At 44.7% G+C, this 24,962-nt stretch overlaps 1 protein-coding gene and 1 long non-coding RNA gene across 2 annotated transcripts in view; one reads left to right on the top strand and one right to left on the bottom strand.

The window, feature by feature from the left end:
• The window catches only part of LOC310743423, a 126,992-nt gene that overhangs the window by 34,228 nt on the left and 67,802 nt on the right, over positions 1-24,962 (bottom strand). The gene's annotated exons all lie outside the window — the stretch shown is intronic.
• The window catches only part of DNAH7 (dynein axonemal heavy chain 7), a 149,559-nt gene continuing 129,901 nt past the window's right edge, over positions 5,305-24,962 (top strand). Inside the window, exons 1-8 of the mRNA XM_083625443.1 lie at positions 5,305-5,489; positions 10,614-10,679; positions 11,905-12,013; positions 14,041-14,191; positions 14,454-14,538; positions 16,234-16,414; positions 18,632-18,704; positions 23,504-23,629. Coding sequence (XP_083481569.1) covers positions 5,475-5,489; positions 10,614-10,679; positions 11,905-12,013; positions 14,041-14,191; positions 14,454-14,538; positions 16,234-16,414; positions 18,632-18,704; positions 23,504-23,629 — 806 coding nt within the window. The 5' untranslated portion in view covers positions 5,305-5,474. The remainder of the gene's footprint in view (positions 5,490-10,613; positions 10,680-11,904; positions 12,014-14,040; positions 14,192-14,453; positions 14,539-16,233; positions 16,415-18,631; positions 18,705-23,503; positions 23,630-24,962) is intronic.

Here is a 24,962-nt window from a genome sequence, read left to right as displayed (position 1 = left end):
TACCCAGTTAGTGAGTACTACTAACAGGTGGTAAAGCATACAAGATCTTGATTCTACACTCTGGGAGACATAAAAAGCTCTCACTTTTAATCTAAAATGAAGTACCACTGGCACTTTCACATTTCACAGTTCAAAGGACCTTTCCGTATGCAAATATACTTTGCAACTTCTAATTGTCTGTAATCAGATGGTTTAAATGGTGGCTGTCTCAAGCTGTGGAAAGGTTTTTGAGTTTTTTGAGGTTTTTTTTAATTTGGTTTTACAAATACAGAATTATAACAATACAAAATACATACCCATATTTAGAGATTTCTTCAAATCTCTGGACTTCCCACCTTCCCCTCCCTGGGTCCTATTGTCAACCTTTTTAACTGCATATTATTTCATAATCCATAATCCATTTTGTCTGTAATATTTGCTACATTACAAGTGTTACTGCAATCCTGCTAATGTTTTCATCTGCTTACAGTGGTCTCCTAGATAAGTTATACATTTCCCCCTCATTCTTTATTGAAGTTTTGGTCTTCTTGGTTCCAGAGCCTTCTGGTCAGTTTTGCCATTTTGGCATAATCCAGCTGCTTAGTTTGCCATTCTTCTCTAATAGGGACTTCGTCTTCTTTCCATCTCTAGGCTACTAACATCCGTGCGGCTGTTGTCGCATACATAAAAAATCTTTTGATCTTCTTGCAGTCCATGGGACTCTCAAAAGTCTCCTCCAGCACCATAATTCAAAAGCATTAATTCTTCGGCGATCAGCCTTCTTTATGGTCCAGCTCTCACTTCTATACATCACTACTGGGAAAACCATAGCTTTAACTACAACTCCTAATAAAAAACCAGAAGCTGTGGGAAGGTTTTATGGCTGGGTGGTGTGTGCATGTGTGTGTTTTGTGATGTTTCAGGGATGGTGTTTATTATTAGTTATATTTGCTAGTCTTCAAGAAGATCAGACCTATCCATTCTGAAGGAAATCAGCCCTGAGTGCTCACTGGAAGGACAGATCGTGAAGCTGAGGCTCCAATACTTTGGCCACCTCATGAGAAGAGAAGACTCCCTGGAAAAGACCCTGATGTTGGGAAAGATTGAGGGCACAAGGAGAAGGGGATGACAGAGGACGAGATGGTTGGACAGTGTTCTCGAAGCTACCAGCATGAGTTTGACCAAACTGCGGGAGGCAATGGAAGACAGGAGTGCCTGGTGTGCTCTGGTCCATGGGGTCACAAAGAGTCGGACACGACTAAACAACAAAAACATAGAATCATAGAATCATAGAATCATAGAGTTGGAAGAGACCACAAGGGCCATTGAGTCCAACCCCCTGCCAAGCAGGAAACACCATCAGAGCACTCCTGACATATGGTTGTCAAGCCTCTGCTTAAAGACCTCCAAAGAAGGAGACTCCACCACACTCCTTGGCAGCAAATTCCACTGTCGAACAGCTCTTACTGTCAGGAAGTTCTTCCTAATGTTTAGGTGGGATCTTCTTTCTTGTCGTTTGGATCCATTGCTCCATGTCCGCTTCTCTGGAGCAGCAGAAAACAACCTTTCTCCCTCCTCTGTGTGACATCCTTTTATATATTTGAACATGGCTATCATATCACCCCTTAACCTCCTCTTCTCCAGGCTAAACATGCCCAGCTCCCTTAGCCATTCCTCATAAGGCATCGTTTCCAGGCCTTTGACCATTTTGGTTGCCCTCCTCTGGACACGTTCCAGTTTGTCAGTGTCCTTCTTGAACTGTGGTGCCCAGAACTGGACACAGTACTCCAGGTGAGGTCTGACCAGAGCAGAATACAGTGGCACTATTACTTCCCTTGATCTAGATGCTATACTCCTATTGATGCAGCCCAGAATTGCATTGGCTTTTTTAGCTGCCGTGTCACACTGTTGGCTCATGTCAAGTTTGTGGTCAACCAAGACTCCTAGATCCTTTTCACATGTACTGCTCTCAAGCCAGGTGTCACCCATCTTGTATTTGTGCCTCTCATTTTTTTTGTCCAAGTGCAATACTTTACATTTCTCCCTGTTAAAATTCATCTTGTTTGTTTTGGCCCAGTTCTCTAATCTGTCAAGGTCGTTTTGAAGTGTGATCCTGTCCTCTGGGGTGTTAGCCACCCCTCCCAGTTTGGTGTCATCTGCAAATTTGATCAGGATGCCCTTGAGTCCATCATCCAAGTCGTTGATAAAGATGTTGAATAAGACCGGGCCCAAGACAGAACCCTGTGGCACCCCAGGGTTCATGGTGGATGAAGAGGAACATATTTGCTAGTCACTCGGTAACCTATGGGCAGGGGCAGCCCAGCAGCTATTGTTGGACTAAGATGCCCCTCAACCCCAGCTAAAGCTCAGGAATGATGCAAGGCTGTTGGAAGGTAAAGGTAAAGAACTTCTGCCCTGAGAACTTCCAGGTATAGGGCGGTATATAAACTCAATAAATAAATTAAATAAATGAATTCGGGACTGGAAAATAGGGACACTTTGGAGGGTCTATATTAAAGGTAAAGGTAAAGGGACCCCTGACCATTAGGTCCAGTCGTGGCCAACTCTGGGGTTGTGGCGCTCATCTCGCTTTATTGGCCGAGGGAGCCGGCCTACAGCTTCCGGGTCATGTGGCCAGCATGACTAAGCCGCTTCTGGTGAACCAGAGCAGCGCATGGAAACGCCGTTTACCTTCCTGCCGGAGCGGTACCTATTTATCTACTTGCACTTTGACGTGCTTTTGAACTGCTAGGTTGGCAGGAGCAGGGACTGAGCAACGGGAGCTCACCCCATCGCGGGGATTTGCGATCTTCTGATCGCAAGTCCTTCTGATCGGTAAGTCCTAGGCTCTGTGGTTTAACCCACAATGCCACCCGTGTCCCTGTAGGCTGTTGGAATCTTTTCTTTAAAAGCTTGGGATGTGGTATTTGTTAAGTCGTGGGCGAACATATCAGACAACACAGCGATTCTTCCAAAGCAGCTCTTTATTTGTAAGCTGGAACAGAACTGATCTGAGGAGCTCAGGCAGCCTGCTTATATAGAGCTCCAGAACAATGTAACACTTGCCATTTTCTAAAACTATCCAATCACTGAACGTCACTTTCGATCCTTCATTTGCATAACTATCTACAGTAACCCCCTGCTGGCCCAGGGTGAGAACTTCAGTACATAACAGTATTTACACTCACCAATGCCTCTAAGGGCTGGTGTGTGAAGTTCCAGGGACAATCATGCAGAGCTTTCCTCACATTAGCTTTGGCATTGCAGTCCTTCAGTCATAAATATTCGTTAGTCATGTTTATTTAGAAATAAGTTCTACTCGGAGTGGAAAGCGAGCGATTTCTGGAATGGAGTAGCTTGTGGGGGTGGAGTGGGGGAGTCATGGCTGGCTGACACACTGAACATATTGCAACATTATGTATATATATATATATATATATATATATATATAGTTGTTAAAGAGTTCTTAGTTTACAAAAATTGTCTCTTTTTTAAAGTTGCGTTTCCGACAGATCAGCTTCATTTGTTGTGAGGCATTAGTGCAGGCTTCCTCAACCTCTGCCCTCCAGATGTTTTTTTAAACTGAAAAAGAATTACAAACATCAAATTCAAAATCCATATTCATTTTGTAACATAATTGACCCTCCAGTTGTTTTTGACCTACAACTCCCATGATCCCTAGCTAGTGGGTCAGGGATGATGGCAATTGTAGTCACAAAACATCTGGAGGGCCAAAGTTGAGGAAGCCTGCATTAGTGTTAGATTAGGAAGAAAAGGGAGAATGAGGGGGAAAGGGGAATGGTGAGTGAGCTGGAGTCAGGGGTGGCAATGCTTCTATTCTTCTGCTTAGTGTATGTGTGGGGTTTTGTGTCAGCGTCACTTGTGTGGGTTCTCTTACAATGTATTCAATTGTTGTATTTCCCTTAGTGGTGAGAAACTGCAACATCTTGTTGCAGCTTTTAGACCCCCCTCCCACTTAGTAGAATTCTAGTTGTTTAGCTTAGGGGTGTGTTTGCTGCACTCTCTTCTAGCACGTGAGCAGTCTCTATGCCAGGCAAAATATTAACTGCGTTTTTGTTATTCCTGGCAGGCTGTGGGGACTTCTTGTAGCCAAGTAAGATTGTCTTCCATAAACATGGTTTTAACAGTGAGTCTGTAAGTGACTGTGGAGGCCAATTCTGGACCCACACATCCTTCCACAGTGGGGACAAAGGTTTTCAGGTGGCAGTTGATCACGGGGAGGGTTCGCCAAGCGTGCCTTCCTCTTAGCACGTTTCTCCCTCTTGTCCTGAGTTCAAGTGTCTTCAAAGCCTACAATGCCTTTTGCTAAAGGCTGTTCTGCAGCTGGAGCGCTTGCAGGCCAGTGTTTCCCAGTTGTCGGTGTTTATACTACTTTTTTTATACAGTGGTACCTCGGGTTAGGGATGCGGGTGGCGCTGTGGGTTAAACCACAGAGCCTAGGACTTGCCCATCAGAAGGTCGGTGGTTCGAATCCCCAGGGCGGGGTGAGCTCCCGTTGTTCAGTCCCTGCTCCTGCCAACCTAGCAGTTCAAAAGCACGTCAAAGTGCAAGTAGATAAATAGGGAAGGTAAACGGCATTTCCATGAAAAGCTCTGGTTCGCCAGAAGTGGCTTAGTCATGCTGGCCACATGACCCGGAAGCTGTACGCCGGCTCCCTCGGCCAATAAAGCGAGATGAGTGCCGCAACCCCAGAGTCAGTCACGACTGGACCTAATGGTCAGGGGTCCCTTTACCTTTACCTTACCTCGGGTTACACATGCTTCAGGTTACAGACTCCGCTAACCCAGAAATAGTACCTCGGGTTAAGAACTTTGCTTCAGGATGAGAACAGAAATCGTGCTCCGGTGGCACGGCAGCAGCGGGAGGCCCCATTAGCTAAAATGGTGCTTCAGGTTAAGAACAGTTTCCGGAACGAATTAAGTACTTAACCCGAGGTACCACTGTATTTGCCTTGAGATTTGCCTCTTTTGTTTTCCAATTTTTAAGTTCGGAACAGAGTCCTTGCTTTGGAAGACAACAATCCGGCGTCCGCCCAAGATGACCAGCCCAACAACTCCCATCACCCAGTCTGACCCAGAGCGCTAATGGGAGTTGGAGTCCAACTCGTGGTGGTTGTTTTTACAAAAGCAAAAGCGGGGCAGCTCTTTGTCTTCGCAGAACTTTCACTCCTGGGGCGGGGGGACACGCCCCTCTCTCCCTCTGAGCCAATGGGAACTTCGGGTTCGCTGCTTCGGCGACTGGAATGTTGAGATTCCGCCCTCTCATTCGCTCCCGAAGGAAAGAAAGGGGGGAAAGCGCGGTTTGAGTCGGAGGCGTTGCTAGGCGACGGGGTTTCCCTGCTCAGCACAACATCCCCGCAGGGGAACCGAGAGGAGGGAGACGCGCGGATGAGCGGGAGGCGCCCCCTCATCCCTTCCAAAAAACACCCACTCCCGTTGTATTCAGCGTAGGGGCAAGCAGCTGGCTAGCCAGCCATGAGTAGCGAGCAGGTGAGGGATGGAAAAGTATTTTTTGTGTGATTGTTTGTGTGTCTTTTAGTTACAGTTCAGCTTTCCCTCTTTCCCCTCAGTGCTGCTTCGCCTCCCCCCAAAAATCACAATGTCGATCCTGGCTAGCAGGATCATTGCTCGCGCGTAATCTCCAAGAGCCACAAAAAGGAGGCACCGCTTGTCATTTAAAAGTTTTTTTAAAAACTTGGCTACTTTTCGGTGTCTCTCTCTTGAACTTCGCAACTAGCTTTTCTCCCCGTGCCCTGCTCACTATCCCCCAGGCAAACTCATTCCCTTCCGCTCTGAGCAAAGCACCCGACATTTCTCCGATGAAAATAGGGACATAAGGAAAAGCAGGACGTTCCAGGATCAAATCAGAAATTGGGACGGCTTTTGTAAATGGGTGTGTGTTATTGGGCTGCTCTTGTTTTTCTTAATTTTGATTATTTTGTGGTTTTGTATTTTGATTTTGTTCTGTAAACCGCCCTGAGAACTTCCGGGTATAGGGCGGTATATAAACTCAATAAATAAATTAATTAAATGAATCCGGGACTGGAAAATAGGGACACTTGGAGGGTCTATATTAAAGGTAAAGGTAAAGGACCCCTGACAGTTAAGTCAAGTCGCAAACGACTCTGGGGTTGCGGCGCTCATCTTGCTTTACTGGCCGAGGGAGCCGATGTTTGTCCGCAGACAGTTTTTCCGGGTCATGTGGCCAGCATGACTAAGCCTCTTCTGGTGAAACCAGAGCAGCGCACGGAAACGCCGTTTACCTTCCCGCTGGAGAGGTACCTATTTATCTACTTGCACTGGTGTGCTTTCGAACTGCTAGGTGGGCAGAAGCAGGGACCGAACAACAGGAGCTCACCCTGTCGCGGGGATTCGAACTGCCAACCTTCCGATCAGCAAGCCCTAGGCTCAGTGGTTTGCAGGTCACTGATATTATTATTACTTAGTATGCTCATATGTGTTTTTATCTTGTATTTTTATGCCCTGAGATCTATGGATGAAGGGCAGTGTACAGCAGGCAGACCACAATATGTGGAGGGGGGGGGGTGGGCTATGCTTGGCTTGGTGCGGGGTCTTATTTATTCATTCATTCAAGTGATTTCTTACTCACCCTTCACTGTTAAGTCCCAGGACAGGTTACACGCAATCAAATCATGCAATCCAAAAGGAGTAAATAAGTTTAAATATACCAGGAAAAACAAGGAGAAGAATTCCAAGCAAAAGCAGCACAGTGTAGATTAACCAAAACAGAAGGGGTGAGTCCCAGTACCTTAATGGTCAAAAGGCCAGGGGTAAAGAGGTGCATTTTTGACACATGACAGACGTTGCAGGAGAATTTAGGGGCTGCTACAGAGAAGGCCCTCTTAAGCGGACATTCCTGTCATTTCTGAAGTTGGCAGAGCTACCAAGAGACTCTTGCTTGAAGGTGAAGAGAGAGTCATTAGCAATGGGTGGTGAAATTGTCAGGCAAAATTTTAAACTCTTCAGCTCATGAGGAGTTTGGGTCTACAAAAATGCAAAGAGGCTGCACTAATATTAACACTTACCCCAATCAGGCTCCTTTATAAAAAAAGCAAAAGCAGATTTTTAAAGTGCTGTTTTAAAAAGTCAGTTGTAGAACTCAGTCTTAGCCACAGATTTATTAAACTGGAGATTTCACACTATTTATAATTCCTGGTCAATAGTCCTGTGACTGTAATCTGTTTCAATTGTTGTTAATGTGCTGATGAATGACAGGTAACAAATTGAAACATCTTGGGACTATGCCAGATCATGTCACCTTGAAGTAAATTGTAGACCTACTGAGATAATAACCATGCATCGTGTATACCGTACATGTTTCTCAAGGTAAGGCAGAGAGATTAGTTAGTCAGGAATTAACATCTGATGTACACAGAAATCAAATAAGGAGAGGTGATAAGAGAAATGATTTTGCACAAGACCTGTCAGTGTGGTGGACCAGTGTCCATGTGGACAAAAATATCCGCGCATCATTGTTTTCAGCAGTAGGGGGCGTTCTTTCACTAGCTTGGTTACAGAAATTTATTTAAACAAGTAAGGCTTGCCACTTACTGTTACTCTAGAATAGGAGGTTGTGTGTTTTTTCCCCTGAAGTTGATGGAACTCTCTCTCTTTTTTTTTTTTTTTTTTTGCTATTTAGTATAAAGCAAATAGACAGCATAAGCTTTCATTTTTTCGAAATGCCTTTCCCCCCTCCCTTCCTGACATTTACTTAAACATCCGTGCTGTTTGAGGAAGGAGCAGGTGGTATAGCCATATTTGTTGAAGGAGACTTTAATATATTCATCTCATTAGCGGAAAGTTGATTGCAGGATGACATCCTCTAGGAAAACAAAAATGCAGCCCAAGCTCTTCAAAGTCAGGCATTTAAAAGGGATGTAATCCTCCTTGCAGCTGTTCATATAATTTTTAAATTAGTTTTTGAAAAATAAACTTAAGCAGACAGTTTGTATGGGGGGGGGGGGAGGGCTGGTGTTCTCACAACATCTTTAAAGTGGCAGCGCTTTTTCCCTAGAAGCATTTCCAATAAGAGAGGAAGCAGATTCTTTTGCAAAAATAAATAAGGAAATAAAGAAATAAATAGGTACCGGTAGGTAGGGCAGAGTTAGGAAACTTCGGCTCATAATTTCTTCCAAAATCATGGATTGCATAAATATAGAATACAGTGGTACCTTGGTTCTCAAACTTAATCCGTTCTGGAAGTCCATTCCAAAACCAAAGCGTTCCAAAACCAAGGCACACTTTCCCACAGAAAGTAATGCAAAACGGATTAATCTGTTCCAGACTTTTAAAAACAACCCCTAAAACAGCAATTTACCATGAATTTAACTATCTAATGAGACCATTGATCCATAAAATGAAAGCAATAATCAATGTACTGTACTATAAAATAAATAAGACAGTATTGTAGATGATAAAAATTAAAATTATTATTTTCTCTTACATACACTGATGATAGTCATTGTTTGGATGGGGGGCTTTTATCCATTTCCACAGTGACACAGTCAGTCAGTCAGTCAGTCAGTCAGTAGCTGAACTGGGTTCCACACAGTCACAACCACAAATTAACCAGAAAAGCCTCAAAAACAAAAACGCAAAATAAATAGCAAAAACAAATGTTGTTTGACTTCTGAAATGTTTGAAAACCAAGGCGTGGCTTTTGATTAGTGCAGTCGCCCCAGAAAGAATAGCCGACAGCCGCATTGGACGTTCGGCTTCCAGAAAAGGTTTGGAAACCGGAACACTTACTTCTGGGTTTTTGCCGTTTGGGAACCAAGGCTTTTGAGAACCAAAGTACCACTGTATAGAATAAGTTATACCTTGAGGAAACAAAGCTGTTGGAAGCTGGATGCTATTTCCAATAATTCATTTGGCATTTCTATAACAATTTTCTGCTCCAGTCCAGTGATGCTCCTCTGGTGCCTGTAAACATCACCCCACGGTGTAAATATTTAACAGGTAAAGCTTTTTTTTTTTTTTTTAGCTATGGAGATTAAAGGATGTGAAAGCTTCAGAGGCTAAATTTCTGTGGGTGGTATCCAGCTAAAGTGTTCTGCCAGTACAAGGATGCACTGCACAATGGAATTCTGTTCCACTGAACTGAATGGGGAAAACAGCTCACATCAAGCATGCATCCCTGTGCATTGTGGTGGTGGCAGCTTTGGGTATGTGTTGCATTGTTTTTGAAAGGCACCCATTACACCATTTTGGAGATTTCCATCTTTGATTCCAGGAGATGTGTCTGTGAAACAGTTTGAGAGATAATGGTTTGATTGGTGACTGGGTCGTCTTTCAGTTGGTTAGCTCAAAATCCAGAGAAAGGTGAATTTGTAGCTCCTAACAATCAGGGTGGCTCTGTGGGTTAAACCACAGAGCCTAGGACTTGCCGATCGGAAGGTTGGCGGTTTGAATCCCTGCGACGGGGTGAGCTCCCATTGCTTGGTCCCAGCTCCTGCCACCCTAGCAGTTCGAAAGCACATCAAAGTGCAAGTAGAGAAATAGGTACCACTCCGGCGGGAAGGTAAACGGTGTTTCCGTGCGCTGCTCTGGTTCGCCAGAAGCGGCTTAGTCATGCTGGCCACATGACCCCGGAAGCTGTACGCCGTCTCCCTTGGCCAATAAAGCGAGATGAGCGCCACAACACCAGAATTGGTCACGACTGGACCTAATGGTCAGGGGTCATTTTACCTTTACCTAACAATCAGGGAGTAAAGGACCCCTGGATGGTTAAGTCCAGTCAAAGGCGATTATGGGGTTGTGGCACTCATCTTGCTTTCAGGATAAGGGAGCTGGCGTTTGTCCACAGACAGGTTTCTGGGTCATGTGGCCAGCAGGACTAAACCGCTTCTGGTGCAACGAGACACCATGATGAGTGCCAGAGCACACAGAAACGCTGTTTACCTTCCCGCTGCAGTGGTACCTATTTATCTACTTGCACTGGCGTGCTTTTGAACTGCTAGGTTGGCAGGAGCTGAGGCAAAGAAGAAGAAGAAGGAGAAGAAGGTTTGGATTTGATATCCCACTTTATCACTACCCTAAGGAGTCTCAAAGTGGCTAACAATCTCCTCTTCCCTTCCTCCCTCACAACAAACACTCTGTGAGGTGAGTGAGCAACGGGAGCTCACCCTTTCACAGGGATTCAAACTGCCGACCTTGCGATAGGCAAGCCCAAGTAGTTTAGACCACAGTGCCACCTGTTGCCTCTTAGACTGTGGGGCATTTTCAATGGTGCGAAATGGATGCAGCCGCAGTTCTTGTGCAAGTTCATTTGTTTTAGTGAAACTGAGGCAGCAGCAGCACTTCCATCCTTCATTTGAATGTGTTTCTTTCAAATGCTCTGCTAAAGTTAATGGGAGAAATATATACTGGTGTGCATGTAGCTGTTGAATGCTGAGGGAAAAAGATGACAGTGTACTGCAATAAACGAGCAAGAACCTAAGCTTAGCCATGTTTATTCAGAAGCAAGCCCTGCAGTCCTAAACAGGGCTTGCTCCTCGTAAATGCGATTAGGACTGCAGCTGTAAAAACGTTTTTAAAGTTTCATATTAAAAGTATACATGTCTTATTTTGCCTCCTGTTTTCACTACCTTGCAGCCCAAGCCACCCAGCAAAGGGAAATTGGAGAAGCCTATAGCAAAATTCTTACCACTGGTGGATAAGGTAATTTTTGCTTTGCTAAACATTTTTAAGCATGCCTTTGGAGAGAAAATTCTGGTGAATAGCAAATGCGTACAAGCATCTATCTTGAATAGTTTCTCCGTTTATTGCGTTTATACCCTCCCTTTCTCCCAAGGAGCTCAAGGCAGTATACATAGCCCCCTTCCCTTTTATCTTTACAGCATCCCTGTGAGGTAGGCTAGTCTGCAAAAGATGCTGGCAGGCCCAAATTCTCCCAGTGAGCTTTATGAATGCCCTGATTCTACTGAAGGTTATGGCAGTGCCTTTGATCCAGATACAGCCATAAGCAGCAAAACTCATGCGTCCCCGTAGTGAAATACATGGCATAACCACTCATAATGGTTTTGGCTTTCATTTCCATTGAAAGATAGCAAGGTACCATTCACATCTATTAGAAAGGAAGTTCAGGGACTGCAACTGCCTTGCCTCTGTGCATATGGCTGTCTGTGCATGGATCACCACTCACGTAGAAGAAGAAGAAGAGTTTGGATTTGGTATCCCACCTTTCACTCCCTTTAAGGAGTCTCAAAGCGGCTAACAATCTCCTTTCCCTTCCTCCCTCCCTCCCAACAAGCACTCTGTGAGGTGAGTGGGGCTGAGAGACTTCAAAGAAGTGTGACTAGCCCAAGGTCACCCAGCAGCTGCATGTGGAGGAGTGGAGACGCGAACCCGGTTCCCCAGATTACGAGTCTACCACTCTTAACCACTGCACCACACTGGCTCTGTAGATCTGTGAGTAGATCTGTGAGATCAGCACTGAGTGCTGCCTTTGTCTACACAAGGCAGATATTTGCATCTGCTGGTATTGTCCCTTCCCTGTGCAGCAGTATCAAATACAGGTTTGTAGTTGCTGGACAGCAATTTCAGGAGTACAGATCCCTTACTGTAACCATAAACTGATTTCTAGATCGGGAAAGAGATCCACACATCCAGCAAGAGAGATCTCTGCATCCTTTCCTGTGTTGTTTGACAAGGCAACTGCGTATCTGAATGCACATCCCTGTCCAAAATGCAGTGGTCATCCAGACAATTGAATTAGTTGCATGTTTGTTTGCAAATGGATTTGATTTGCAAATTTTTATTTTTCATTTGCCTACTTACTGATATCGTTGAATTAATTTCTTTGAAATGGCTTACAAATGGCATTAAGGACTGTCAGGAAATAGTTGCTGGCATCTTTTTACAAATGAGAAATTAAATGTTTCAGATAAACTGCAAGCCGATATGGCATCAGAATCCTCCTTCTTTCCACCTGCGGGGAGAGGAAGAGGCACATGTTCCAGAGGAGTTTATGATAAGAAACGAGGTAACACCTGGTAAGCATAAAGCTGGATGCTTGTGTACAGATGAAAATGGTTATATCACTAGGCATGCATTGTTTTTTGCCCATTATAATAACCTGGAAGATATGTGGGTGCTCTATCGATCATTTACTGGATTGTATTTTTGCATTTCTCTTTTAGTTTATGGCCAAAATGAAAACTGAATCAACCTCAGTGTAAACCCTGCTAGCCTGTGAAATGACTGCATGTAGGGCACACTTGATATATGCACACAGTATATGAACTAGCTGTCAGGCTTCAGGGAATTGACTTCCTCCCCCCCCCCCCCCCCGTGGCAGTAAATAAGCAGAACAAAGGAAAAAGAGTCGTCTTACCAGTTGTTGTTGTTGTTGTTTAGTCATTTAGTCATGTCCGACTCTTCGTGACCCCATGGACCAGAGCACGCCAGGCACTCCTGTTAGAAACTTTAATAATCACAGTGAGGGAACAAAGAACATGTCTCCCAGAAATGGCGGTGCTCCCAATTAAGGGAGCCTCTTCCATCCCTATTAATCCACGTCCTTCCTACGTCTTGTAATCTGAGGTTGTCCCCTCTGTGCTTTCTGTTCTTAAACTTTCTGAGCTCTTCTTGACCTTGGGGAGAGCGGAGGGATGCCGTCCAGAGATTGTGAATCTGTTAACTCTCTCTCTCCCAGACGCTTCTGGTTGAGCATTTTCAGGTTGCGTCCTGCGGTGACCCGTAAGTAACGGAACGGGTTACTTCCAGGTTTCGCCACTCGTGCATGTGCTGACGCTCAGAATGAAGTGATGCACATGCGCAGACACGGCGAATCGCGACCCGCGCAGACGGGGGTTGCGTTCTGCTCATGATATGAACGGGGCTCTGGAACGGATCCCGTTCGCATCCAGAGGTACCACTGTATAGCCATCAGGACTCGTAGGCACAGATAGCCTTGTTCTTGATGGCCTTGTCTAATGTTGGCATAACTTTATGACATTGCTTTGGTAAGGTGATTAGTATACCCCCGTGCTAAGCTAAGCACCGGTTGTTGACTGAGCAAGGTTTCGGATCAGAGTTTTGCTTCAGTGCATTCGAACTGATCTCCACCCCCATCGTTCAGCCCGGACACTGAGATCCAGCGCCAGGGGCCTTCTGGCGGTTCCCTCATTGTGAGAGGTGAGGCTGCAGGGAACCAGACAGAGGGCCTTCTTGGTGGTGGCGCCCGCCCTGTGGAACGCCCTCCCATCAGATGTCAAAGAGATAAACAACTACCTGACATTCAGAAGACATCTTAAGTTCAGGGAAGTTTTTAATATTTAACGCTGTACTGTTTTTAACACTTGATTGGGAGCCGCCCAGAGTGGCTGGGGAAACTCAGCCAGATGGGTGGGGTATAAATAAATTATTATTATTATTATTATTATTATTATTATTATTATTATTTAGATATTTCATTCAGCTAAATTGGTGTGCATGGCTCAGGGCGTTTAGATCTCCCAGATTACTTGTCAAATTCATAGGATACCACAGCTGATCAATAACCCCAGGCAGCTGACTCTTTAAGGATCTGACTCTTGTGGGATACCTTGAAGTGATTTGCCGCTTTCCCACCTTCTGTCATTTTCATGCAATGGATAGCAGTTTGGAAAGAGGCTCTTAACTCCCTTTTGGGAGAGGCAGGAGCTGATTCTGCAGAGCTTTGGTGTCACACGCTGGGTAGCTCAGTTGTTTAGAGCGTGGTGCTGATAACGCCAAGGGTGAAGGTTCGATCCCTGTTTGGGACAGCTGCATATTCCTGCACTGCAGGGGATTGGATCAGATGATCCCTTCATAGCTAAGAAAGGGAGGTGCTTCTTGTATCAAAGGATCATATGGTTGGAAGGGACCACGAGGGTCATCTAGTTCAGCAACGCAGGAATCTTTTGCCCAACACAGGACTTGAACCCACAGCCCTGAGATTAAGAGTCTCATGCTCTACAGACTGAGCTATCCCTTCCAACTCTACAATTCTATGTGGATTTGAGCTGGTACCACACAATATCTTCCTTTCCTCCCCTAGGAGAATATCTGGCTCAGAGGGCTCAGAAGCGAAAAGCACAGGAACCTCCTCCAGCCAGTGATTTGGGTGCCGGACCGTCAACTTCTAAAGCTAAACCTGGCGGCAAAAAGGACCGGGAAAATTTCAGAAGTGCTCTTGTTAACATCATCATGTGAGCTTCTGTGTAATTTTATTTTTTAGAAAAGTTCTTTCCTCTTTCAGAAAGTGCAAATATACATATTTTTTTTAAAAAAAGGATGACCACCGAAAGAAAAAGGGTCAGTTTTGAGAAAGTTGGAAAAAACAGACCTTCCTGCCCAGCAACAGGAGGCTAAGCAAATCCCCTTGCTTCTGACTTAACTGAGATCAGGACTGATTTGCCAACCGGAGTTTGAAAACCATTGTGATTGAATTGTCATGTTTGTTTACATTAGGCAGCCGGACCTTACTGAGGAGCAGCAGCTTTCCATAGAAGAAGCGAAACCTGGGGCAACAGAGGGCATAGAAAAAGACATTTTGGTAAACAAGACAATGACTCTTTGATTTGAGTGATTATCAAGGGGAGGGGAAGCAGGATTGAAACATTAGGACTGGGGGAGTGATGCTGGGGGCCAGAGAGGCAGTGGTGCTCTCTCGTCAATGGTGATGCTCCCAGCTGTGGCAGGGATGGGGCAGGGCAAGGTGGTAAGAGGCTCAGGTGAACGGCGTCCACTCGTACACTGCTGATGATCCTCCCTGGGGATTTTCAGTGACTTCAGAAGGGAAATAAGGCGCCTATGGCCCCTCCATGTGGCTTGTGGATGGACAGACTCCCATCGTTCCAAACTTTCAGCCATGCTGGCTGGGGCTGCTTGGGTTTTTTTGTTTATTTTATATTCCTTATTGAAAAACAAAAAGCACAAAATTACAAGTGGACAGAGTAAGGTAAAAGGTAAAGGTAGAGGACCCCTGGATGGTAAAGTCCAGTCAAAGCGGACTATGGGGTTGTGGCGCTCATCTCGCTTTCAGGATGAGGGAGCCGGCGTTTGTCCACAGACAGCTTTCTGGGTCACGTGGCCAGCATGACTAAGCCGCTTTTGGTGCAATGGGACACCGTGACGAGTGCCAGAGCGCACGGAAATGCCGTTTACCTTCCCGTTGCAGCGGTACCTATTATCTACTTGCACTGGTGTGCTTTTGAACTGCTAGGTTGGCAGGTGCTGGGACAGAGCAATGGGAGCTCACCCCGTCATGGGGATTTGAACTGCTGAAGAGGCTCTGTGGTTTCAACCATAGTGCCACCTGTGAGTGGGATAAGACACAAAAAGAAGGGACAAGAAATGGTACCCGTGTAGAAAACAAAACAGAACAACAACAAAAAGATATTGTGTACATTACACAAAAGGGGGGAAGTTGTTATTGTAGTTAACCAGACCTTAACCTAATATGGTATGTATAAAAATTAATTTCAAATGTTGTTAAATTTGTCCATGGCAAGTCTACGTTTGTAGACAACTTGTTCATGTGCAGCGAATTTGTACATATTATCAATCCAATCATTAAAGGGAGCTGCATTTTTATTTTTCCAGTTCCTCAATACCAGTCTTTTTGCTGTAGTCCAGAGAGTCCATTCATATTGTCCCTTTGTTAGATTCCATGTGTTGGGTGTATAATTCAAAAGGATATTTTCCCCTGCAAATTTAAGATTGTTCCGTACAGTCTTGTAGATCGTCTCTCTTACCTTCTCCTCAAAAATATTCTGTGTAGGATGTTGTACAAACATATATTTTAGGGGAGCATTATCCCTGTCACATCTCCAGCAGCTAGAGCAGGCTCCCTCAACCTTGGCCCTCCAGATGTTTTTGGCCTACAACTCCCATGATCCCTAGCTAGCAGGACCAGTGGTCAGGGATGATAGGAATTGTAGTCTCAAAACACCTGGAGGGCCGAGGTTGAGGAAGCCTGAGCTAGAGAGTTGGAGTCCCTTCCACAGGCTCTGTGTTAGAGGTTATAAGTTTGAAACGGGAAGTAAAGGGAAGTGGAAAGCCCATTGCAAATAAATACCAAGCAGTTGCGCACAAACAGGTTAATTGTAGTCAGCACATTCACATATGTTTCACATATGTTTAAAGTGTGTGTGTGTGGGGGGATTTTGGGAGGGAACTCATGCATCCATCAATGCCAGAAATAGCTTTGCTTTTTCATAGCATCTCCTGTGATGTTCTGACTTTGCAGAAATACTACTATTACATTCGCCACGGGATAGATACGGAACACGTGGCCCCAATGGAGGACTCCTGGCTGGAGCATGTCTTGGCACTCGTGCCACAACATTTGAAAGTGCTCAGCGAAAGTATCTATGCCCTCTCCGATGAAATGAGAGAGGACTATCTTCTCAGTGTGAAGAAAGCGATAGGTAATGTCAAATGTGATATTTGCTGGAGAAGGTCAGCCTTGAGTACTGTTTCAGCATAGGTGCATTTTTAGCCCATATGTTGTCCATACTGTGTTCTAGAGGAGCCTAGAGGTTTGCTGGGAAATATACCAGAGCTTTCTTAATGAAAAGATAAGCAATGATGGACAAATGTCCCTGAAGCAGTTTGCCACCACTTCCTGTCCAAAATGCAGAAGACAGTGAGATGATGATATATTATGATTATGATTATGATTATGATTATTATGATTATTATTATTATTATTATTTATTATTATTATTTATTACCCCACCCATCTGGCTGGGTTTCCCCAGCCATTCTGGGCAGCTTATGCTATTAGATCCTAATGGTGAGGCCCTACAGGCCTGGCTGTGGTCAAGGAGGAACTGTTTCTAGAGCACCATCTTTGAGGAGATAACCCTGCACACAGCAGAGGATTCTGGGAACATGGGGAAGAACTCAGCATCACACTATTACAGTACAGTGGTACCTCGGGTTACATACGCTTCAGGTTACAGACTCCGCTAACCCAGAAATAGTACCTCGGGTTAAGAACTTTGCTTCAGGATGAGAACAGAAATCGTGCTCCGGTGGCGTGTCGGCAGCAGTAGGCCCCATTAGCTAAAGGTTAAGAACGGTTTCAGGTTAAGAACGGACCTCCGGAACGAATTAAGTACGTAACCAGAGGTACCACTGTAGTGCAAGCATTTGGGCTTGCTGGGTGGAACAGTTCCCACCTCCTCCTGCTGTGCACTGTTCTGGGATTCTCCTGAACCCCCCAGAGCCAATTTTGGGTACACATGGTGGGAGGGGGGAGAGGGTGCAAAACCCCATTTTGCAAGTGATGTGACTCAGTTGAATCCCACCCACGGTGTTCTAAGTGTTCTTTGTTCTTAGGTGCACATCCTGGGTAGGATTCAGTTTTGTACTCTTCCAGTCGTTCTGTCTGTGCAAGATGGAAAGATCCTGCCCCTTGCCCTGTTTTTGAGGGTCTCCTGGTCATCCCCCAGAGCCAATTTGGGCCGGCATTGGGGGAAGGAGAGAAGGGCTTCTGCTGATGGGGTTTGTTAGGCGAATGCTGCCCTCTGTTTACAGGGGGAGGTCGCCAGGCCTGTTGAGCCTCAACGCAACTTCATCAGCAGCACAGAGAAAGTTTGAAAGCCTCTGTGTGGTTACTGTTTGCTGCCTTTATTCATCACTCACACCGTAAAATGACTCAAAGCAACTCACTGTTGTAAAAGCGTACATGATTAAAAAAAATTCAACGCTATTGGAAAGATATAAAAACATTATTGGCTAAAAGGGCTCATCCCAGGATCGTAGAAAAGGACAAGTCTTATTCCACCCTACTAAACGATGAACTCCAATGCAGACTAGGGTACCATCATACCATAATAGGTCTCAAATTAAGAGCCAAATGCTTGGGTAAACGTCTTTGCCTGGTGCCTAAAAGTCGATAATGATGATGCTGGGTTCGTCTCTCTGGAGTGAGCGTTCCACCGTTGGGGAGCCACTTCTGTTGCAGAATGCTATCTGTAAATGAGTGATGCTTGGGAACTCTGGCCCTTTAGGTGTTGCTGGGCTGTAGCTCCCATCATCACCCCTGACTATTGGCTATGCTTTCTGGGGCTGATGGAAGTTGGAATCCAGCAACTTCTGAAAGTCCGCGGGTTCTCCATCCCTGCCGTAAGCAGAATAGCGTGTGCCACTGTTCATTCCCAATGCATTGTTGCTGGATAAATTGTTCTGGAAAGCAGACATAAATTCTTTCTGAAAGGTTTAAACAAACAGGATTCCACTTGGAAAAGCTTTCAATCCATTCTGGGCATAGAAGCCTGGTCTCCATCGTTCTTCTTTGGCCGTAGTCCTAAACACACTTATTACGATGTAAGCCTCACTAAACACTATGAGACTTATTTCTAAGTAAACATGCATAAGAATGCACTGTGAGGGTTTTTATTTCCCAGCTGCTTTTAATTTTCTGCTGGTTCAGCCTTTTTATGTACACTTATTTTGTTTTGTTTTGCAAAGTGTTCTTAAATCAAATGACTTTGATCCGCGTTGCCTTCGGTTACTCCTGCATAACACCCTTGAAGTCTTTTAGAAATAATTGGTTCGGCTTCTTTGTCACAGTCCCCCCTTCCCCTGTTTTGCTGAGATTATTTGTGTTCTGCTCTGTTTTTAATGCCTCCTTTTAGTTGACTTTGTTTTGAGAGACCCCAGAGAAAAGGAGGAAGACAAGAAGCAAGTTCTTCCACCTCATCGTGAAGAGTAAGGAAACGCTACTTCAAAACTTTTGCCTAGAAACTGTAACAGGCAAAATGCCTGAAGCTGCCTTAGGATGCAGTTCCTGTGCAATCTTAACCTGGGAGTAATTCACATTTCCCCACAATGGTTCTACTTCTATGCATGGGATTGCGCTCTTGAAATGAGTTAGACCCCATTGGTGCAGTGATGATATCTATCCTTCCTGGCAAGAGCTCTCCAAGGTTTCAGACAGGTCATTCCCACCTTCTAGCTGGAGATACTAGGGCATAGCTGTCAACTTACAGATTTGAAAATAAGGGACCAGCAGCCTCGAAAATAAGGGATCAGCAGCTCAAATAAGGGATTTTCTGGGCACAGGTATGTTCAAATTCTGAGCCCCTCCGAGCCAAAGGCAGAAAACCCAGCCAGCAGCCAAACAAAGCCTCCGCTTGGTGGTTCCCACAGCGCAGCAACCCGGCAAAGGGGATGCAGCAAGGAAAACCACTGTCACTTTTCCGCTGGGAAGCTCTGAGCAAAGGCGAGTCCCCAGGCAATGCGGCCGATTTGATTGGCTCAAGGCATGCAAGCTCCACCCCCCAGTCGTTCTTAGACTCCTTATTGGGTGAGCAATGCAGCCAAGCAGCACAGCTGGAGCCTCCCTGGCCAGCAGGGAGGGAGGGAGAGAAGCTGCTTCCTTTGAAACCCGGGAAATTTAAGGGACATCATCAATAAGGGACAGCGGCGGGACACGGCGCTGGGATAAGGGAGTTTCCCACCAAATAAGGGACGGTTGACAGCTATGTACCAGGGGTTGGGCAAAAGATGTGCTCTAACACCCCAATGAACAGAGGGCTCTTCCCTACCCTATATGGAAATGCAGAATGCTCTGCTTCCTGGTTTCTAGCTGTTGTGCAATGCGTTTTGGTAGAGCTTCAGCCCGTAAAAAGGCAAACGTAAAAGAATCATGGAAAAGATGGGGTTAGACCAGATGTTTGTCTAACAGTAGCAGTGCCTGAAATGCAAACCTTTATAATGAAAGAAATGCAGGATTCCACCACGGGCGTAGCCAGGATTTTTGTTTTGGCAAGCTTTTGTTAGGGGGGCAGAACCTCAGATTTGTATTGATTTTGATTGATTTAGGAGGGCAGCTGACCCCCTGCCCCCCCCGGCTACGCCAATGGATTCCACACTCTGAGTAGTTCTTAGAATGTGCAACAACAGTCCAGTCGAGCATGTGGATTTCTGTAGTGGAGCTGTTGCGATTCCAAGCTGAGTTACATATTGACCCTTGCTCCTTTCGCAAATTTTGTTTAGTCCATGGGTTAATTTGCGTGTCGAGGTCCCCAGGGCCACCCCAATAACTCACACATCACACAGAATTTTTTGTTTAAGATTTTTGGCATAATTTTGGCCACAACTTTATTAAAATACAAATTTGTGAGTGGTTGCTTAGGCATTGGTTGTGACTATCTGCCCCCACTATGGGGGACAGACTGACATTCCGCATGATGCGAAAGTCAAAATAGGGGAATACACTTGGGGGTAGCGATAGAGCAGGGGACCTGCCCTCACCACAAATGCAACCAGGAGCTCATTGCTATGGCCCGAGCCCCCTTGACAGGGTGGACAAGCAATAGTTAGCCCCCAATTCCTTTAACGGAATCCCTTGCAGCAGCAGCATTAGAGGGGCAGGCATAGCCAATCCATGCCCCTCAACCAACCAAACCATAAACCAATGCCTAACCGCAACCTTACAAATTGTGACGATTTGCTACGCAGTAGACAAAAACCAAATGGCCCCAGCCAATCAGCCAGATGGACAAAATTCCTACCAGGCCCCTGCCCCAAGAGCAGACGACCCCATGACAGGCATAGCAAGGTCAAAGCGAACAACCCTAAATATAGGGAGGGGGGGACGGGCAATCCGATGCACGGGCGAAAAGAGGAAGCCCTAGCCTTGTGCAAGGAGTTTTAGCATTTCTGGCTGTCAATCAATAAATGGCAACATTAACTTCTTCCCAACAACAAGGGAAGCCCCAATGGCATCAGTGGCCAACGATCAATTAGCCCGCCCCCAACTTTGGAGTGTCCTGGCGGCCCCCACCGCAACACGTGCTCTCCATGAAGGAGAACACGCTTTGTAGTTGACCTTTCTACTGACTTTTCTATGACACTTCTACTGACCTTTCTACGACACATTGCTCCTTTTTTGCCATCAACTTTATGGATCTCATTATCACCCTAGTTCATACATTTGTAAACAATGAAGAACTTTATGTGCCTTTTAAACAAAATAAAATATTGTGGTGTTCTCCTTGTTCTGCCCTGCACTCGGCATGCTGCACATTAAGTTTTAATGTTTTTCAGATCTGGGGACACAAAACTGTATTTTTTTTTAAAAAAAATGTGAATGATGTTGCAGTGTCACTAAACTTCAGAGCAGAACATGGCAAAAAACCAATAATAATAATAATAATAATAATAATAATAATAATAATAATAATAATTTATAATTTATACCCCGCCCATCTGGTTGGGTTTCCCCAACCACTCTGGGCAGCTACCTACAGCCTTATTGGACACCAAACACGAAGTCACTGTTTTACTGTTATGTAAACTTGCAGAAAACAATAATATAGCTCTTATTATACAACTTTCTATTGAAATGATTATGCGACACAGTTGATGTTGGCTTACAAATGCCGGCAAATGAAGCATTGTGCTATTATTACAAGAGAAGCCCTAAAGCCACTGATGACAAAAAACATTTCCCCCCCTTATTTAGTGCTAAGTATTGAATAAGAGTTGCTGCCACAAAATAAGACAGACTTACAAAATAAGACAGAATGCATAAGAAAAAGTACAATGGCACTTTCATTATGCTTCCTGTTCGGAGTGGATGGTTTGGCTGTGTAAACAGCAACAGGATTTCTTGCAAAGAAGGTACAAACATAGGCACATCCAGGAAGGGATGCTTTGGGGGCCCATTGGCGTCCAATACCTCTACTGTCCTTGCCAAATCACCTCTCTCACAGGTAGCCTAGACATGTGGAACAGACCTACTAGATGCTCCATGAGGAGGAACAGGTGGGCATCTGGAGTGTAGTAGGACCAGCATTAGTGGACAGAACATCTGGAACAGCTGGGGAAGAGGACATGCTTTTGCTAATTCTGCCCAGCATGCTCCTTTGCCAGGGACTCCTTGGATGAAGTTGAGGGTTGTGCTAAGAACTGCTAGCCTATTGTGGGGGGAAAACCAACCCCAAAACTCCTAACTACACTAGTGGCTAAAATTATGGAAACCTTTTGGAAACAGTACATTTCCGAGGTTTGATAGCACCTGATTGACTCTCTAAACGCTCATGCTCATTGGCTACATTCAAATGAAGGAAAGCTTCTCATATCCTGCAAGTTGTGCTTCCTTTTTCTGGTTATTTGCCTATAACTTTTGATGGAACACAGATAATTGAACAAACTTTGTTGCATTACATTCTTCATTAAATTATCTTTCCATTGATATATAATGTTATGGTATTGCTCCAAAATAAAGTGGTGTTATGAGCTACCAAACTTCAAGAAATACACTTTTTTTCCAGAAGGTTTCCACAATTTTGGCCACTGGTGTAGGTAAACCAGATGGCTGTGGTGCCTTGGAGGACAGCAATACCACAAGGAACAAGGGTTAGGCTTAACTAGCTTCCTTCCTTCCTTCCTTCCTTCCTTCCTTCCTTCCTTCCTTCCTTCCTTCCTTCTGCTCTCCCTGCAGTTCTTACTCTGTTAATGTTGATCTTGCTCTGTGTGCATTAAATAAGAATGGGTTAATGGACTGCATCTTACTATAATATTGATTTTAGGTTCCCATAGGTTTATTGAACTGATGGTTCTATTTTATGATAGCTTGTTGACACGCTTTCTAATTGTGTCAAAATGTGATGCTGCGTTTTGATATTGGTTGAATGGCAGAGGGCCTTCTCGGTAGTGGCACCCGCCCTGTGGAACGCCCTCCCACCAGATGTCAAAGAGAAAAACAACTACCAAATTTTTAGAAGACATCTGAAGGCAGGCCTGTTTAGGGAAGCTTTTAATGTTTAATAGGTTATTGTATTTTAATATTTTGTTGGAAGCCGCCCAGAGTGGCTGGGGAAACCCAGCCAGATGGGCGGGGTATAAATAATAAATTATTATTATTATTATTATTATTATTATTATTATTATTATTATTATTATTAATTGTGAATCACTTTGGGCCTGCTCCACCTTATAGGGAAAAATATATATATAAACAAACACTGAATTACCGTAACTAAGTAATGGCGGGGTGCCTTGCAATGAAACCAACGCTGTGCACATCCAGCCAAAGACCCACAGCAGAAGTTCCATTGTGCTCAATGGGGATCCTATAGATTCTATAGGCATTTGGGAGAAAGTGTCATGCTCACCGGCAGATTTTGTGCCTCTGACAAACTCACTTCCTTGCCTGTGTGTACACTTAGTTCTAAGTGTACTTCTAATTGGTTAATTAACTACCTAAATTGTATGCATACGGCTAATAAATTTGATAAGGCCTAGGCATTCACAAGGGATTTTGGCTTAGTAAAAGAATTTCCAAACTCAGAAGAAAATCTTAACCACCACCCCATTTAATTTTGATATATTTCCCCAAAGGTGTATTTTTAATTTCTGACAAGCTGGTAAAATTGGGTTTGTCTTCTATTTTTCTAAAAAATTCAGTAACGCAGCACAGATATATCTGTACTCCATGTATCTCTTGGGATCTCAGTGTTACTAATTTGTGAGGGTTTTTTTTTCCTTTTTGTTTATAGGATGGAGATAGTGCCCAAACCTTGGAACAAGTCCTACCTGGCAGCTCGTGCTTATATAAATGAGCATTTGTACGCGATGAATCCCACCATGTTGGCTGTTCTAGACCTCTGGCAGACATCTTTTAAGTAAGCAGTGTTTTGAATGCATAGATGTTGCACTTCTGTCGATGTAAATGTAATAATAACTAATAAAAATAAAATTTTATTTATATTCCGCCCTTCCCGGTTCAAAAACTGGGCTCAGGGCAGCTAACAACAAATTTAAAACACTTTAAAACACTTAATTATAAAAGCAGCATAAAATACAGTATAAAAACATGAATAACAATAAAATTCAAAAATCAATTAGATAATCCCCAGGGCTAGCTGGCTGAATTGGTCCTACTTGGGCCAGCGAGGAGGTCAGGGGAGAATTAGCTGTGGGGTCTCAGAGTGGGTGATATTCATAAAAGGGGAGGGGGAGGAAAGAGAAGAAAATAAATGATCAGGCAGAATTCAAATGTGTACAGATGTGTTTACAGATGTGTAAGTAAAAGTTTCCCAAAGCCGGAGAAGCAGAAGAAAATGCTGTGCCTCTGCTCCTTTTCTACTCCTTGTACCCAAGGCTTTGGCCCAGTGTACCTGAAGGAGTGTCTCCACTCCCCTTGTTCAGCCCGGACACTGAGGTCCAGCTCCGAGGGTCTTCTGGCGGTCCCCTCACTGCGAGAAGCGAGGTTACAGGGGACCGGGCAGAAGGCCTTCTCGGTAGTGGCGCCCACCCTGTGGAACTCCCTCCCATCAGATGTCAAGGAAATAAACAACTGACCTTTAGAAGACATTTGAAGGCAGCCCTGTTTAGGGAAGTTTTTAATGTTTGATGTTTTATCGTGTTTTTAATATTCTGTAGGGAGCCGCCCAGAGTGGCTGGGGAAACCCAGCCAGATGGACAGGGAATAAATAAATTAATAATAATAATAATAATTAGAGCCAGTGTGGTGTAGTGATTAAGAGCGGTAGTCTCGTAATCTGGGGAACCAGGTTCGCGTCTCTGCTCCTCCACATGCAGCTGCCGGGTGACCTTGGGCTGGTCACACTTCTCTGAAGTCTCTCAGCCCCACTCACCTCACAGGGTGTTTGTTGTGAGGGAGGAAGGGAAAGGAGAATGTTAGCCGCTTTGAGACTCCTTTGGGTAGTGATAAAGTGGGATACCAAATCCAAACTCCTCTTCTTCTATTATTATTATTATTATTATTATTATTATTATTATTATTATTATTATTATTTCTTCACAGACCCCTTGCATGTCTCCACTTTTCTCTCCTTTGGGGCTCTCCCCAAAAGCCACCCCTTGTGTAAAGCTTTTGGACTAACCCCTTAGGCTTCACCATCAAAACAAAATCCTAAGGGTGTAATCCTAGCTCCTCCCTACTTATGAGACCAGGAGACAACCTCCAAGGCACTTGTTCTTCGCACCAGTCAC

Source organism: Podarcis filfolensis (assembly GCF_964270895.1).
Source record: "Podarcis filfolensis genome assembly, chromosome: 1".
Taxonomy (NCBI): domain Eukaryota; kingdom Metazoa; phylum Chordata; class Lepidosauria; order Squamata; family Lacertidae; genus Podarcis; species Podarcis filfolensis.
This window is presented reverse-complemented; position numbering and strand designations above follow the sequence as displayed.